Source organism: Anas acuta, chromosome 1 (assembly GCF_963932015.1).
Source record: "Anas acuta chromosome 1, bAnaAcu1.1, whole genome shotgun sequence".
Taxonomy (NCBI): Eukaryota; Metazoa; Chordata; class Aves; order Anseriformes; family Anatidae; genus Anas; species Anas acuta.
Genome location: NC_088979.1, coordinates 131,472,454 through 131,489,302, shown reverse-complemented (window position 1 = coordinate 131,489,302; position 16,849 = coordinate 131,472,454). Strand labels below are relative to the sequence as shown.

Genomic DNA, 16,849 nt, shown 5'->3' with positions numbered 1-16,849 from the left:
CCCTCAGAATTTTCCTGGAGTGTTGCTGTTGCTTTTAATGTTTAAACTGAATCATTCTGGGTTCAGGAAAGGTCTGAAAAAAATGAAGCAGGGATCTGACAGTATCCTACCACAACTTGGCAAGCTGTCCTGCCAACTTACCCACCTCTGTGACTGCTCTGTCAGGTTGCAGTTGAGACTTGCAGCTTCTGGAAGTCTTGAGACTTCTGGGAGTGTTTTTGGGGGAAGGCAAGGCTCTAGATTGGAACAAAATCAAATTTCACAGTATTGAAGTCTTCTGTGAAGTGAAATCAGCTTTTTCTCTGAACTGCTGTCATGGTATGTCTTACAGAGAGGGGACAGCCCATGTGGCTTAGAGCCACGCTACTCCCCACATCTGGTTTTGAGCTAAACTGAAGGATAAAGGGACTGTGAGTAGAGGTCATAGGCCTTTCTCTTTATCTTGCAATGTATGATTCTGATCTTGTTGAGACAGTCCTATCAGAAGTCTATATGCAAGAGTCATTCTGCTGATGCATATGCACATGCTTCAGTGTTCCTTACGTATTTGGGGTCTTGATTAGAACAGGAAAGCACACACAACTGACTGCAGATCTTGGACATCTGTCAGAGAAGCAACAACAGAAAGTATCTGACTGAGTGCCCTAATCAGGGCTTTGAAGAAGAAAGCAGAGTCAGCTGTAGCCATTTTTTTTAAGAAGATCACTTTAACAGGAGTAATCATAAAATAATTTGAGGTCTTATGTATCTTAAAACAGCCCAAAAACTTTATCATCTGTTGGATTACTATAACTCTTGTTGCTGTTCTGTGCAGTCAGAGCAATTAATGACTATCCAAGATTTACGATTAAAATTGAGTGGTGCAGCTCTAAAGTACCCCTGAGAGTACTTTTCTTTGAGTTGCTTGAGCTTTTTAGACTGTGCAAACCTTGGTGTTCAAGAAGATAGCCTGTTAAAACAGCAGCAATACAATATATTTGTATGCAATCATAATAATCAGTAACATCCACTTTGAGAATAACTGAGCTGACAATGATAAGAATATGATAAGTAATCCATACCAGATCAGGAGTCAGAAGTTGTACTAGCAAAAATGTCACTGTTTTGAAGGCTTCTGCGGAGGAGTCATTGAATTAAAATCCTGATCTTACACTTGTCTAAAGTCAGGGGATGGACAAAGAGCAATGGGTACCTGCTTGCTTTATCCTCCTTGTAGTCAAGCACAGGATTCAACTCTGGCTTTTTAGCATCCTCTACATCTTTCTGTAAACTACAAGTAAATATTTTGTAGCTTCACTTCAATCAGTTGGTGCAGCTCAAAAACAAGAGGGTGTTCTTAGCATCCTTTCTTCCTGTAACTTTTGCTGGCACAGAAATCTGAATGCTCAGTTGCTGTTTTGCTGTTTCCCTAGCCTCTGGTGGTTTTGTTTGTGTTTTTTTTTTTTTTTTTTTTTTTTTTGGTTTTTATTGCTGCTTTTTTTTTTTTAATTGCCTTGATATTTCCCTTCTGGTTCCATTATGCTCTCCCTTTCTAAAATGAAACCAATTCAGAATGCTGCTGCCCAATTCAGAATGCTGTAGAAAGACTACACAAGCTACAGGCCTCCCTATTTTCTTCAAGGTTTTCTTGTTTTTTCCCCAGCTTTGGGACTACAATGTCCTTATGAACAAAGACAGATCACCACCTCTGCTAGTATTTTGGCAACAGAGTTTACAAACAGGACTTCAGAAAAAGCATCTTTTTCAACTGCATATTTCACACAAGTCCGTGTCTTCTTCCACTTGCTGTGGTGTAATCACATAACAGGTAGTACATACACCCTTGTCCTGTGCCATCCCTTTTGCACCTTTTATAGGTCTCCATTATTCATTTTAAGGGAGGCTGCAGTAACCAGTCTCCCATGCAATATAGGTCATGAAACAGTACCCAGCTTTTAATGCATCAAGTCTTCATTTACCTGTTTTAGTTCCAATTTTCAACTTGGCAAAACATGTCTTCTACCAGGATGAAGTGAGTATAAATAATGAAGGATCTAATCTACTCTTTGTGGTAATGGAGGTATGTTCCAGTTCTTCAATGTCATTTTTCCATCTCAGTGGTTACAATCCAAGCAGGAAAGAACAACTCCATTACTCTTTTTTTTTTTTTTTTTTCTCTCTGGCTGCTAATTCATTTTTATAAATGGAGAACTGTTCATATGACAGTTAAGGGAAAAACAATTTATGACTTTGTAGGTCATCAATAAGGCATATTGTGATCTACCTTGTTGAAAGATTTACAGGTTTAAGAAAATGTGTTCATACAAGTTTTAACTCTTCTGGCACCCTGGCAATGAAAGGAGAAGGTTAGATGGGTGAAGAGGAGACATGTTTTGGAGGAAAGTAATGTTACAGTAGGAACAAGAGAATAACTGTCCTCCAGCCATGCATGTATTGATGAACCATTATATAATTTCCCATCCTCTGGGGGGGGGGGAGGGTACCTGAATACTTTCTGTCTGACATTGAACTTTATTATGGATTCTGCTTCTTGTATAAAATTTTCCTTATGGATGTCTTGAACAGGTGGACCTCCCCCACCCCCTCAGTGCTGGGGATCTAGCACTGTTGGTCCCAATATACAGGTGTTCTTAAATAGTGAATTGGGAAACTAAGTAATTCTGCAGATGCTGTCCTCTCAAAGTATTTCCTGTTTTCTCAAAGTATTTTTTGTAATGGTCCATTTTTAGACAGTTCTAGTGAATTATTTCATGAAAAATGCTTTTCAGACAATTTACCTCAATTAAGTAGCATGATTTCATGGAATTGAAGGGCAAGACCAATTAATTACAAAATTAAAGAGGAAAGAAAATAAACAAGAACTCTAATAAGGAGGGTTAGCCTTATTTTTCACCCAGGCAAAACACATACTTACAAAGTCTTTGAAAATAAGAAGCCTTTCCAAGGAAGATTGCTGTTAGTGAGTTAAATACCACTATCAGACAATGATTGGGGCTAACGATTCAGCTACAGCATGCCATAAAACTCACTAGGTGGAGCTCTAATGTACCTCTAGGGACCCACGTGGAAGAAACGCTCTCTGTATCTAGGAGAAAGCTGGAGCATTGAATTCACAATCGCACCTCAAGATATTAACACAAAAATATGGGACCGAAATTAAAATACTGATGCCAGCGTCCCACTTCTAGGGGATTAGGGAAGCGATTGCCCAAAGGTGTAAACACTCAGAAAGCAAACAGTTTTTACGCCGTGCCCTAATTATTGAATTTTATGGAGAAAAAAGATCATGGTGCGTACTTTTCGAGAAGCTGGAGTGGGCAACTCTTTTACGTGTCCTTCCAGTCTCTTCGGGCTTTGGGACGCTTGGCGGTGCTGAGCAACACTTGCAATTGCACATGCCTGCACTGGACACGAGTTGCCGAGAAGCGGCACGTTAGGCTGTGGCGGGGTTCACGTGCTAGCCGGGTGACAAGTGTATGTCGCAGCTGGGTGGCAGAGAGTTAGGAATTAGAGCAGAGGCGCAAAAGCAGCAAAACCTTTCGCTGGTGGAAGGGACAAAAGCGTGAAATGGGCAGGGGCGCGAAGCCCTAGCGGGGGCTGCGTGCCAGCTACTGGAAATGCTGGGGCTGGAAGGCGGCGGCGTCGCGCCTTGCCCCTTTCGGAGGGGAAATTTTTAGGGTGGAAGGACCGAGCCCGTCTGCGGCCACCCTGTTACCTGCGAGGGGTCGGCCGGGGCGAGGGGCGAAGCCGCGGCCGGTAGCTCCTTTAGTGACCCCGCGCGAGCGGGTACACGGCTGAGGGGAAGCCGGCAGGGAGCAGGGCAGGGGGGCGGAGGGGCCGGGGAGGGGGCAGGCTGAGGGGCCGGCGCCGTCCCGCCCCCGAAGCGGCGGCGAATCGGTGGGGCGCTGCCAGGGCGTCAGCGCCGGCGGCCGGCCCCGAGCGCGTTCCGCACGGCGCAGGCAGGCACCGAGGGTTGGGGCTCGCAGTGGTAACATGGGCGCTGCAGGCTTTCCGTGGCGCTGCTGTTTGCTTCTCGCCCTCGCCTGGACTGGCAGGTTGACGGGAGGCAGCGGGGGTGCAGGTAAGAGGAGGGGGTCCTGGTCCCGGGGGGACTGTGTCCACCCGACGTCCCCGGCTGAAGGCGTCGGGGAGGTGGCTGCTCGCTGCTAGAGGCGGCGGGGGTGCCGCAGGTTGCGGTGGGGAGGCGTACTCTCGCGTCGGCACTGCCAGAGCCTAAGGACTCACGGGGGAGAGGCTAGGGAGAAAAAAGTTCCCTAAGTGCCTGCGATATAAATCTGTGCTGAGCCCCGGAGAGTCCGCAGGCTGCTCTATCGTCTCAGGTTTTCTTTCCCTGTTTGCGCATTAACCTGGTGTTTCTTAACAGCCGCGCTCGGATCTGTCTAATAGCAGTAATGATATTAAGTTTTGGCTCTAATGTTTCAAAAAAAAAAAAAAATCTGCCTAGGAATGTTGTAAGCCAGGACTAATTTCTTAAAGATGTGTATGTAGTCTCTAAAGTTGTGCTAGGAGAAATCCTTAAAACAGGGGGTAAGGGGTATAAGAAATCGTCTTTTGCCCAGATACTGACTTTAAATGCAACAAAATGAAAGGAGTGAGTGTAGAAGTTCTTCAAGTCCCTGAAATGCAACGTGAGATGTGGAGTAGAGCATGGGGCTCATATTTGGTTTTGCCCTTTCATTTGACTCATTGGCATTCACGCCTGACTCTCAGGCATCCTCTGGTTGCTGTGAAATGTCCCCTTTGGCTCAATGCAGTTCGGATTTTTGACGGCATTACAAAGAGTCCAACTGTCACTTCTGCTGATCTTGATGGGTGAGATGGGTGCCGGTTTAATGAGTCAAAAGTATGAACCAAAGCGTTTGGAGGAAAACGAGAAAAAACTTATTTTCTTTTTGTACTTGACTGGATCTGTGTCTTATCTGGGCAACACCCTCGGACCCCCAAAGCGAATTCACATAAATCATAGCTAAGTCTGAACTGGCTGAGCAGTTCAAAGAAACGAACGGGCAAGAAAGAAGGGAACAGAGTGCACAGAGTGCAGCAGCCCGGCGATTCTCGAGGAAACACAACAGTGCGTCTAGGAGGGGAAAAACGTTCTCCATTTAAAAAAAAAAAAAAAAAAAAAAAAAAAAAAAAAGGACGAGTCCAGGAGGCAGTCCTCTTGTGAGAAGCCCTGCGGTGTGCCACTGGGCGCCTCTGGGCGCAATGCTGTGCTGCATGCACTCCCCCATTACTCCCCCATCGCCCCCTCCTCTGCCGGGGACCTTGGAGGATCCGTGTTTCAGCGCTGGGGATGCCTGAGCGAGCACTTCGGAACCGATTAACGTTGGAATTTGAAGCTGACAATAAACCAGCTTTCACTTTGGTGTGCCTAGTTCGAGTTTTTTGTTTTTGTTGTTGTTGTTTGTTTGTTTGTTTTGTCTCTTCCCCTCTTTCTCCTTCTACGTACACTTCATTAACATTCCCACGACTACCAAACCTCGACTTGCTTTCATTCTCTTCCCTCCCCCCAGCCTCTTTAAGGCCGGGGGAGAAAACGAATGCCTGTCACTGAAATGTTTGTGAAGGCTTTCCTCCCCTGAAAGCAAGGACAGCGGGCAGGTTCCCCCCTTTCAGAGCCCGGCATCCCCGGGCAATGCCGGGTGTGCTCCGGGCCCCTTTCCCCCGGTTAGGGGTGGTCGGGTGAGTGTGTGTGTGTGGGGGGGGGGGGGGGTTGTTAACGCAGGTTGCTTTTCTCCGCTCTAACTTACCGAGCCTCATGCAGTTTCCCATTTATTTACATTTTGCCTCTTAATAAAAAGGATTCCTATGGATTTGCTCTTCAGATAGTTCATTTCCCTCATACCCCTGCCAGCATGGTTTATTTAAACTAGGGTATCTCTTTCTAAATTGAGGTCTCTGCTAGAACATGCAAATGGGATTTTCTTCTCTTGGGTCATTTACATGCTCGCTTGTTTTATCTAACCGAGATGTGCATCTCCACCACCAGACCTATACAACAGCCACTAAGTTCTAGTAAGTCTAATGATTGCTTAAAGCAGAAACGTGGGACTGAGCCCCTCTAGGTTCGTGGACGGCAAAAGGCAGTGCTTAGATGTAGTGAGAATAACTCATTGGCTTGTTTATCATTTAGCCTTAGGTGTTCTCACTTCCAGGATGACAGACACTTGGAGGGCAAGCAAGCAAAGACTTCTGCAGGGAGGGTATCCATAGGCGTTTTCTGTGTCTCAGGTCTCCTGTCTTATCTGTCTTCCCTGGGGTTTATCCTGTGATTCCAGATGTTGACGAGTGCGCAGAAGCTACAGATGACTGTCATATCGATGCGATATGCCAAAACACACCAAAATCCTACAGATGCATCTGCAAGCCAGGCTATAAAGGCGAAGGGAAACAATGTGAAGGTAAGGACCGCTCGGCTTCTCTCCTGTTTCTCCTCCCCTCCTACTTCTTATTTGTTTGCTCTTTGAAAGCTTTTGTAAAAGTAGCTGAATTCCTGAAACGATTAATGCAGATTTACAGCTGCTTAACCTCAAATGTCGGTGTTTATTGGCAAGAATCCCCCTGCTGCTTTCGCTAATTGTCTGTCCGCCGTCACAACCATCGCATCCTCCAGCCCGCTTGGGGGGGGGAGGAAGGCGGGGTGCGATTATTTTTTCCCCACCAAGTCGGCTCCGGAGTATTCCCGGGCAGCGGGAATTCCAGGGGAAGTCCGTGGAGCCACCGAGCGGGTTTGGGGACGGGAGGACCCGTGGGGAGCAGCCGCCCCCCGACTCTCCCCATCTTGCCCATCGCAGTGGTACCGTGGGCTCAGCCGCTGGCTGTCCCCGGGGCTCGCGAAGTCACGGGTAGGGTTGTGTGGCCACCCAGAGATTTGCCATCGCCCTTTGCTCCCCTCACCTGGGGGGAGCCCGGTGCACCCTTGTGCTTCTTTTGCACAACTTAACCGGGTGCCAGAGCATGCCTAGCGTTGGCACTACATGTGTGTCACGCTCGTGTATTTTTGAGTCTGTGCAACGCTGTTTTAGAAAGAACTGTTTCATGATACTTAAACTTTGAAAAGTTGTTTTGCTTCTTTGTCTCTCTAAACCATCCATTTTATTGAGGGGAAAAAATCTATCACATTTTATAGGGCATTGTGTACAATCGTATTTCAGATTTTGTGAACTCATTTATTGAACCTCAGCAGAGAGATTATTCTCTGGTGAAGGGAAGGAATATTGTAACCACAGCAGAATGCCATACAAATAAAAGATGCAACGGTGTTTTTTTTTTTTCACTTGTAGATGCTTAGCAGCTATATAAATTCTTCCAAGTCTCTCTACTGCAGACTAAATCTTTTTTCAAAATGTATATGGCTAGTCCATTAAAAAGATTCAAGACCTAGAAATGACTTTGCTGAAGTCTACAAAATCTGAAACCACATGATTGTTCTCCATGGACTTCCAAAGTGTTTGTTCAAGTGCCCTCATAAAGCATTTTTGTGGTTGTCATATTTTTTCTGTCTTGGGTTTAAATTGAAAAATTCCTACTGTCCACCTCTTGGTGCTCTAATGTCTCTGAGCTGTTGTTCATTTGGAAGCCAGAATTTCCTTCTTGCAAACAGACAGAATAATCGTTCAGCACGTTTTCCTCCCCTATTCATCCCTTCCAGGGAAAGAGCTCTGTGCAGTGAAAATGTACTCAAGGCCACAGCTGTAGAGGTTGCAGTGTTCTCAGAATTGTACTTCTTGTATTTGTTTTCCACATCAAAAGTTTCCTTAAGCTTTAGCTACTTGTATTTCAGCTACTTTGTATATTTAGCTACTCTGTATTTCAGCTGTTGAGCTCTGTTTAACAGTAGACCTGGCTGGTATTCATGCTTATTTAGTAAATGAATTTCTCTTTGCCTGACTTACCTTGGCTCATTTTAAAAATAGAGAGAGTTGTGTAAGTAGTAAAATTCAGATTTCCCTGCAGAATGATGTACAGAGGCATGGAATTTCCGTGGCTGATGTCAAACTCTTATATCTGATGGTGTTTAGTGTTTGACAAGCTTGACAAGTAAAGTAAGCTAGGACAGTCTACAATGTGTCTGTATGTATGTTAAATTGTTCTATGTTTAGGTAAAAAAAAAAAAAAAAAAAAAAGTAAAGTGTCTAAACCAGGTATTACTGTGTGTTGTGTATGACTTATTTATAATATAGTAATAGTTCTAAAGATTTTATATCAGCTTTAAATCTGAAGTTTCTGATTAATATCAAATGTTGGGATAAACGGAAAGCATGAAATAAGCTTATTTTAGATTACTTATTATAGTCCCTTTTAATTTGATCCTGGATTACTTTGAAAATTTGCTACTGAAGTAATATGCCTTCAGTGGCAGACAAATATCATTAATGTCCTTAAAACTATTGAGGTAAAGGATGGGTCACACAAGTCAGTGGCAGACCTAAAATCTGCCTCAAGCCTGCTGTTCACATAGCATGGGTTTACATGTATTTCGCATCTTGAGGTCAAGTACTCCAGACCTACAGAAATAAACAGACTGGCACTATGGATTGGTATTCAGTATTCCATCACAAGACAACACCAATAATCAGCCTTTATAAATTCACTTTTAAGATAAAAGTGCTTGTAGTAACAAAGATGAAATATGTCAAATGGTTTTTATCGTACAAATACCAAAGCTGGGTCGTTAAATGATTCTGGGACTTCATAACAGAGCTTTTCTTAACAAGCTTTTTAATTAGTTATCTATGAGAAAAAGATGTCTTTTGTAAAGATGTGCATCTTTAATCGAGTTCTTGCTGACATACAAATGTCAAACTACCTGTATTGCTTCATGTCTAAAGAACATTCATTATGGCAAAACTAACTCCCTTATAGTGCTGGCTGTCCTATACAGCCAGGTTTTACTAGACAAGCAGAAATAGCAGTTTAAATGCTGCAGTGACCTCGAAGAAATGACACTGTTATCACATTGAAACTAAACTGAGGGCTTACCAAAATTTATTGGAATATACTGAGATACTACGATTAATTTAGAAAGGTGCACATGTTAGTTTACATTAAAGATCAGTCTTAAATATTGCTTTTACTTGCTCCGTTTTGGGGGAACAGGATAGAGTATGGGAACTAATATGATTTGGATGATTCTTAAGTTTTATAAAAACAATGTAGCATGTTTGAACAAATATGTTGAGAATGTGAATGTGTTTTGTGTACTCCTGTGTATTTACATTTTTGCTTCAAATAAAAGGAATAATTTAAAAAGTGGGACTGTTGGGGTAATGTATGCCTTTCTTGTGACTGGAAATGTAGAGTCTAGCCACTTGCGCAAGATTTTGTGCATATTTTGCCACTCTGACCTAAAGGGTAGGAAGAACTGCACAAGACAGAAACAGTCCTTTAAGGACTTGCAGAGAGCTTTAGCAGTAATTATACTGAAATGAAACTTTTTCTTGACCGTCTGTTAAATTCCTTTAATAGGAAATTTGTTTCAGGACTTTGCTTTTCTCCCAGAGTGTCTTTGGACTGGGCTTCTCCAGAGTTTCTTTGGATTAGGGATGACTTCTCAGTTCACAGGTCTACTTTTTTTTTTTTTTTTTTTTTTTTTTAATTTACTGTGTAGCCTTCTCTGCCTGAACCATCTGACAAATTTCTTTCCATAGAGCACAGTTGCTTCTCTAGACAGGACAGCTGATCTTTCCTCATTGTGGTGGTTTTACTTGGGTGGGCAGCCAAGTTCCACCACAACCGTGCTCTCAGTCTCTCTCCTCAAAGAGGAATGGGGAGAAAATACTATGAAAAGGGCTCAAGGGTTGAGATAAGGACAGGGAGATCGCACAGTAATTATTGTGATGGGCAAAACAGACTCAGCACAGGGAGATAGTAAGATTTATTGCTTATTACTAACAAGCTAGAGAAGTGAGAAACAAAGGAAAGAAACCAAAAGCACCTTCCTCCCATCTACCCTCTTCCACCTCCTTCCCCCAGGTGGCATGGGGGAATGGGGGTTATGGTCAGTCTATAGCGCTTCTTCTCCGCTGCTCTTTCTCGGCCACTCATCCCCTGTGCTGTGGGGTTCCACTCATGGGATTCAGTCCTTGGTGAACTGATCCGGTGTGGGCTTCCCACAGGCAGTAGCTCTTCAAGAACTGCTCCAGATATGGGTCCGTACCACAGGGTCCATCCCTCAGGAGCACAGTGCTCCAACCTGAGTCCTGCACGGGCAGCAGCTCCTGCCAGGTCTCCTGCTTCTGCGTGGTCTCCTCTCCACGGGCTACAGGTCCGGACTGGAATCTGCTCCAGCAGGGATCCTCCACAGGCCGCAGTCTCTGTTGGTTATTATTTGAACAATAATGACTGTTTCTGCAAAGTTGATTTAGTGTTATTCTTACTATTTTAATCTTGTTCATCAATTCCATCTTTCTTAAGAAGCTGGTCTTACTTACTTAATGTTACTTTAGTCTTTCAAATATCTGTCATATTTTTCTCATGCTCTTCAAAGATGATTCCAAATATTGCCACAGAGCCCCTCTGAACCTGGAAGCAGCACAAGACAATTCAGGGTTCTCATTTCCGAGCTCTTGGTCAAGTAATTTGGACTGGTTTCCTCCTATCTGCAGAGATAAGTATGTGCAGGGATTCTGGATGGAACGGTCATGCCCATTTCTTTTAAGTCACCCATGTTGTCCTATCAGTCCACTCTCAGCAAGTCTTTTTTTAAGTGGGTCTTCCTTATCAGTGAAGTCATGTGAGAGCAAATAACCACTGTTTCTTGTCCTTGGTTTTTGAAACATAAGCATCTCAATGATCACACTGATCACACTAGTGGGCTCAAGCTTGAACTGCCTGTATCACTCTGCTGAGTAACAGTGTTGCCACTGAACAGGGCAACTTAAATGACTTCTTCCTGATTGGTAATCCTTGTAAATGCAATGGAAGGTGAATTTATTTCCTCAGGGAAAGGTCATCGTCTAGGATCTTGAATATATTAATGCATTTCAGGTTGAATATTATTACTGCATCCATAGTCTTACTGTTCCTGCCCATAAGAAGGTGCTTTGCGAAGTTGGTTTGGTCAAATCCACCAATAACATCCAGCTATGTACCTGTCAGCGGAACAATTTTCTGAGCACATATATCTACACCCTCTACCTATTCTGAAAAGCTGCAGGAAGATTAAATGTGCATGTTATTCCTAAATATTGTTCCATCATTGCTTCATATCTTTATTCTAATTTTGTTGTTTTCTCTATAACCATTCCATGACCTGATCTGTTTAGTGTTTGAGACTTAGGCACAGATTTAATTACTTTTGAACTGGTTGTACAGTATTCTTGAGGTCTATAGCGAATATTAGGTACTGAATCTGCATTGCTTCCTAGTTTTCCAGCTTTGATACATTAAAAATAACATTAATGTCATTTGTGGAACTTCGCATTGTCCTCCCATAATGGCTGTGTTTCCTGGATGAGATCTCTTGCTACCAGCCTGCAATGCCTGTTTTGTTTCCTGTTGACTTGCTGCAGCCCATCTGAGCCCAGAGGAAGAGATATGCCACCTTCCAGTTTTGTGGTGGTCTTTATTTCAGCATCAGATCTTCCAAGTTCTAATCACACAGATAATAAGTTTACTCTGTGTGAGCCATTGTGCTGTCTTAATTGAAAGCAGCTTCTAGATTGAAGCACTACATGTTGTCAAAAAGTGGGGGAGGAAGAACATAAACCAGCTTCATTTTTTTTATTCTCTATAAATCATATTAATTTGACTGGCTAACTTGATGCATCAGTTTAGGCTGATAAAGGTATCTCCCACAACTCAGTTCTCAGGACTTCTCTATCTGTGCTTTCCCCCCCCCCTCCCATATTGTACTATTTAATGCTTAATTCCCAGTTTGCCAGTTTTCTGAACTACTCCAGGGAGTGGAGTTTCTTAGGGGATGGAGAAGGAGTAGCAAGCAAGGAAATACTCTTGAGTCCCCATGAGTCACATGCTCTTATTTTCTCTTCTTCCTTTTACTCCCTACCCTGTCCTACCTTTCAGAGCTACTTTCTGGGAGCCCATAATACTACTTCAATGAACAGTTTGAAAATCTTCCATTTTTACTATGGAAAAGAACATTTGCTTCGTTCTCTCCTTCTCTCTCTCTCCTTCTCTATCTCTTTTTTTTTTTTTTTTTAATACTTCTTGGATACAAATATCACTGCATTTTGCTTAAACAAATACCATGCAGATAGAAATATGGTCTCATTCTTCAGAAGCATTACATATAGTTCTTGATTTGGAATTTTTTTTTTTTCCAAGGACACTTCTCTAAATAGTTTATAAGCTCCCTGTCTGCTGGATGGTCTATGGGTACTCTGGGAATTTATATATTAAATTTCATCAGTCTCAGCAGTTGCTGAGCTGCAGAACCCGGGGTGGCCTTCGATGGTGATGTAATCTTGGCATTTCACAGGAACTTCTCCTTTGCCCAAATATACAGTATAAGTTATCTGCCAGAAAAATTATAATTAAATGAAGGAGCATAATTCGATTGCACTAAGCTCAATATGTAAGAGTCTGTGAGTCTGTCCTCTTTTGTCTTCATTCTTTAAATGTCTGCCACACACTGCCCAGTTTTCCTTAATTTCTGTATTTCTGTTTACTTTGACTTGTTCTCTTAACTGCACCTTTATTTGTGATGTAGTCCTCTTCCCTTGCAGCCTTCATCTCTGTTGTCCTGTGTAATTTGTTATTTAGCTGTCCCTTAACCTTGTAACTTCCCTCCAAATCTCATTTCTCTGTCTTTTGTCCATTCCTAGTGCATTTTTGCCTTTAAAAAAACTATTGTTCTGTTTTCCCTTCCTTGTCCTTTATTTCAGTTGCTTATTCCAGTTAGAACGGCATTATTCTGAGAGCCAGTGTCCTATTGCAAGACTCCTGGGAACAGAGAGCTGGTAGCTGCTGGCTGTGTACCCCTTATGAGTCCTCTCTCTTGAGTTCTATCTTCAGATCAAAATAGTTCCCATCAACTTGCAGTTTTTAAACTTTTTCTTCTTTCATTTCCTTTTTTCCATTTCTTTTCTGGGCTTCGCTGCCACCTCGGAGTTCACCTGTCCTTCATCCCATTCCCTGTTGTTCACGCCCCCTGCAGATTCATGTCTCTTTTCTCAGATGGCTGACTGTAAAGTCATCAGTGCAAATGGTTTACCACCGTTTGTCAGCTTTCATTTGATTGGGGGGGTGGAGGGGACTGTAAGCATGTGTGTCCAACACAGTATCAAAATGCATGCATACACTGATGCATCAGGTGGTTAGGGAGCCTTTGGTCAAATGACAGCAGAGGAGTTGGGAAATGTGACCTTCTATTATTTCTCTAACCCGTGTCCAAATAAGCTCTGCTAGTGTGGCTTTTGTGTCCTATACATTTGAGACAGGTAGCATCCTCTCTAATACTATTAGGACAGAGACAGCAATTGTAATTATGGATGATGGATACAGTTTGTGTACACGTGGAACTAACCCAACCCTGTTCTAGACCAGGATTAATGGGAGCCATAACAAGAGGGAAAGTCTTGCCTAGCTTCAGCTAGCCCTGGGATGGGGGAAAATAGAGCAGATAGTTACATGTACAGTTGGTTGGGAAAAGGAATAATACTCTGTCTTCTCAATGCACTGATTTAGGGAGTTCCTGTTTGCTTGATCATGCTTTTTCACACAGCATCAACTGATGCAGGGCTATACTATGAAGAATATCACTGAAATTCCCCCCCCCCCCCCCCCCCCCCCCAGAAAAAAAAAAAAAAAAAAAGGAAGAAAAAACAAAGGATTACAGCATGGCCCCATAAGCAGCTCTACACTGAAAAGGCTTATACCAACTGTGGTATAGCGGCCGAAAGAAATAGTGGAAAAGGTGAGTAGGTTTCATAATCTGGGTTGGTTCCTGGAGTCATTCTATTCTGAAACTACAGCCTAAGGCTGCAAAAACACTGACAGAGGAGACATTTTGAAAGTTTCTACCCAAATTTAGCTTGTGAATTTATTTGATCATGATTATTTTTAAAATCATGATTTTTATTTTTTTTTGGTGAGTTTTTAGCTATGTATCTTGGTCAGCTTTTTCTGTTCCCAGAAATTTAATGAATGCTCCCTGCTTTCTTTCAGGAGGTTGTTCAAAAATATGAGAGCACAAAATTTGTTCAAGTAATTGGGGGAGATTTTTAAATGCAGTAAAGCAGTGCCTTTTCCATCTAATCACTTTGGGGGGGGGGCACGTCTATGGGTTTGGTTTTGTTATTTTGGTATATAAATTTCAGTTGAAAGAAGACCTTTCTGGAGCTGTAGAATATCACAGGTTTTCCTTCACTGTTCAAAGAAAAGAAAAAAAAAGTATTTGGATCATTTAATGAGCTGATATAACGCCTTTGTTTAGCAGATGCTTTAGACCTGAACCAAGTGCTTAAAATGAGACCACTTTGTTGTTGTCTGCCCCATAGGTAACATCAAATTCAAGATCATGATTTCACAGCTGTTGATGATGTTTTAGAGCACAACCACTAATGACAGAACCTGATCTATTAAATGGTTTAAATGACCAGTTTTAATTCCTGTAATATTTTTAACAGATTAGCAGTTTTAAGTTGAGAGAGCTCAGCCTAGCATACTGAGGTTCCCATGCATTAGTCTTCATGAACTATTGTCAATCCTTATGTTTCATAAGGCATGCTCAAAGAACGTCAACATTTTACTTGAAAAAAATATGCATACTGATGATACTGATTTGGTGTTATTCTGGAGAGGGGTCTAGTGTAGAATGTGCTTTAGAGAACAGAGGATGGGAACCACTGCAGAAGTAAATATTTGTTGGACGTATCATTGGACATACAATCTCTGAAAGTACTCCATGACATAACAGCTGTGCATTCAAGTTCTTGCTGTTGTCAGAAGAAAATTACTGGATTGCTTTTGCTCTGCTTTCATTATCTGAAAGCTGAAGCTACATAGAAAGCTTTTAAGCAAATAGTCTTCCTGTTACAGTGAAAACATGCTTGAAGTAAGTAGATAGCTATTTATCTATCTTGCTGAATGGAGAGTGTGAGTATTGCATTTATTTTTTATTTTTTTTTAATCAGCATGTATGTGGGAGTTTGATATCTGACTTCATACTCTAGTGAAGTTCTTGTCTTTTACTGAACATAGTTGTGCCTTTTACTCTTTTTGCAGTTTTCTTCAATTTGTTAAACTTGGAAGATTATTACATAAAAAACATGATTTTGAGGTGTGCTTCTAACTATGAAGCACCAAATTCTGAGTTTATTCAGAAATGCATGTTTTTCTGATTCATTCCAACTTGTCTAAAGATAAAAATTATCAGAGTGCTTCTTTCCACGTCCTTCTTCCTCACACCAGTCTCTCTTAAACCATCCAAGTTGTTGCTTGTACGCTACATGCGATCCTTAATAATGGCCTCAGTATATTACGCACCAGAAAGCCATGTGCTCTGAACAACTGACTGCTCCTACTTCTGACTGCTAAAGGATTTCTTCAAGGGTAATTGGGCGCACTGGGCAAAGGCAATTTTGCTTGGCCTGTGCTTCAGACTGGTCCAAAGTCATGAAACTGCTTCATTAGGGAGGCTAAATGTGAACTATTCAGCTACTGGAGGGCAGTGCCTGTTGTGCCATGCTTGGCTTTGTGCAAGTGGAGCCCTGTGGCCTTTGTGTAGCTTGAGTTCCTTGCACAGTGAATTTACATCTGTTAAGACTGAAGTGTGTGGACATACTCAGAGTGCAAGCAATGACTGAGGGAGCGAGGACTGCCAGAATTACTCTGACCTGTAACTGTTTTGACCTGTAAGAGCAAGCCAGAGAATAAGGGAGGAATAGACAACCTCAGCTTATTTTCCTGAAATGAAAACCTGAAGACTAAAATGGTTTGTTTAGGTGTAGTCTGTTTCATTAGGTATAAACTGTTTCATTATGTGAAGATGGAAGCAGCTTACCCTATGTACAGTTTAATGTCTAAGGAGATTATAGCTTCAGAATGGACGAACTTCTCAGTTACAGTTCTCTCAAGGGCTTAATAAAAACAACACCCTCAAATTTTTGTCACTTCTAAACCTAAATAAAAATTGAGTTCTTTTTGCCTCTAGCACTTTACATCCTTTCACTGTTTCTGTTTTGAAATATTTTTATAATTCTTCTTCTTGAATGATATGTGAGAACTGCATGAGGAAAATCAGTTGATTGTATCACATATGGTCTCATGAAGCAAAAGCTTTAGCATTTGTTCTGAATTGGGAGCACACAAAAATCTGTTTCAGGATAGCGGCAGGAATTGCATCCATTTTCTAGAATAACTTACTGACATAATGTACTGTGGAGGGTATGAAACATAAGGCTAAAAGGATTTTAAAAAGTCAGGAAAAATCAGTCCTAAGGCAGAAATAACACTTTGTAGTTTTTTGTCTCTTTATGTCAGATAATATATTTAAGTATCCTGAGGAACTCCAGCTTGTAAATTTGTGTGTTAGTCTGTATCCAAGTAGAACAGATTTAATAGAAGACATTCCTGTACTGCATAAAAATGGAAGTTTTTTAGTCATTATCATTAATATTGATGTTAGATTAGACAATGGCGGTATGATCTAGGAGTTTTCAAGGCAAGTGTCTTGTGATCTGTAAGGAAGGTGACGAGCAGTTGCTGTAGCCTGCTCTGCAGTGGGAATACTTCATCAATCCTTATTCTGTATAGAATTACCTGATAAAATACCTGAGTTAGGACGAGTCTGAAGGGGTGGAGGGATCCTTTCTGAAAGGACCAGCATGTTTTCCTTAGTCACCGTTCATTGCAGAAAATCCTA

At 42.0% G+C, this 16,849-nt stretch overlaps 1 protein-coding gene across 7 annotated transcripts in view; it reads left to right on the top strand.

The window, feature by feature from the left end:
- The window catches only part of SCUBE1 (signal peptide, CUB domain and EGF like domain containing 1), a 255,507-nt gene that overhangs the window by 29,756 nt on the left and 208,902 nt on the right, over nt 1–16,849 (top strand). For 5 of the 7 annotated variants that reach the window (XM_068656671.1, XM_068656665.1, XM_068656659.1 and 2 more), the window contains exons 1-2: nt 3,897–4,081; nt 6,300–6,422. In XM_068656671.1, coding sequence (XP_068512772.1) covers nt 3,994–4,081; nt 6,300–6,422 — 211 coding nt within the window. In that variant the 5' untranslated portion in view covers nt 3,897–3,993. Of the gene's footprint in view, nt 1–3,896; nt 4,082–6,299; nt 6,423–16,849 lie in introns of those variants that run through there. The other 2 variants (XM_068656700.1, XM_068656690.1) reach the window with 1 other exon arrangement.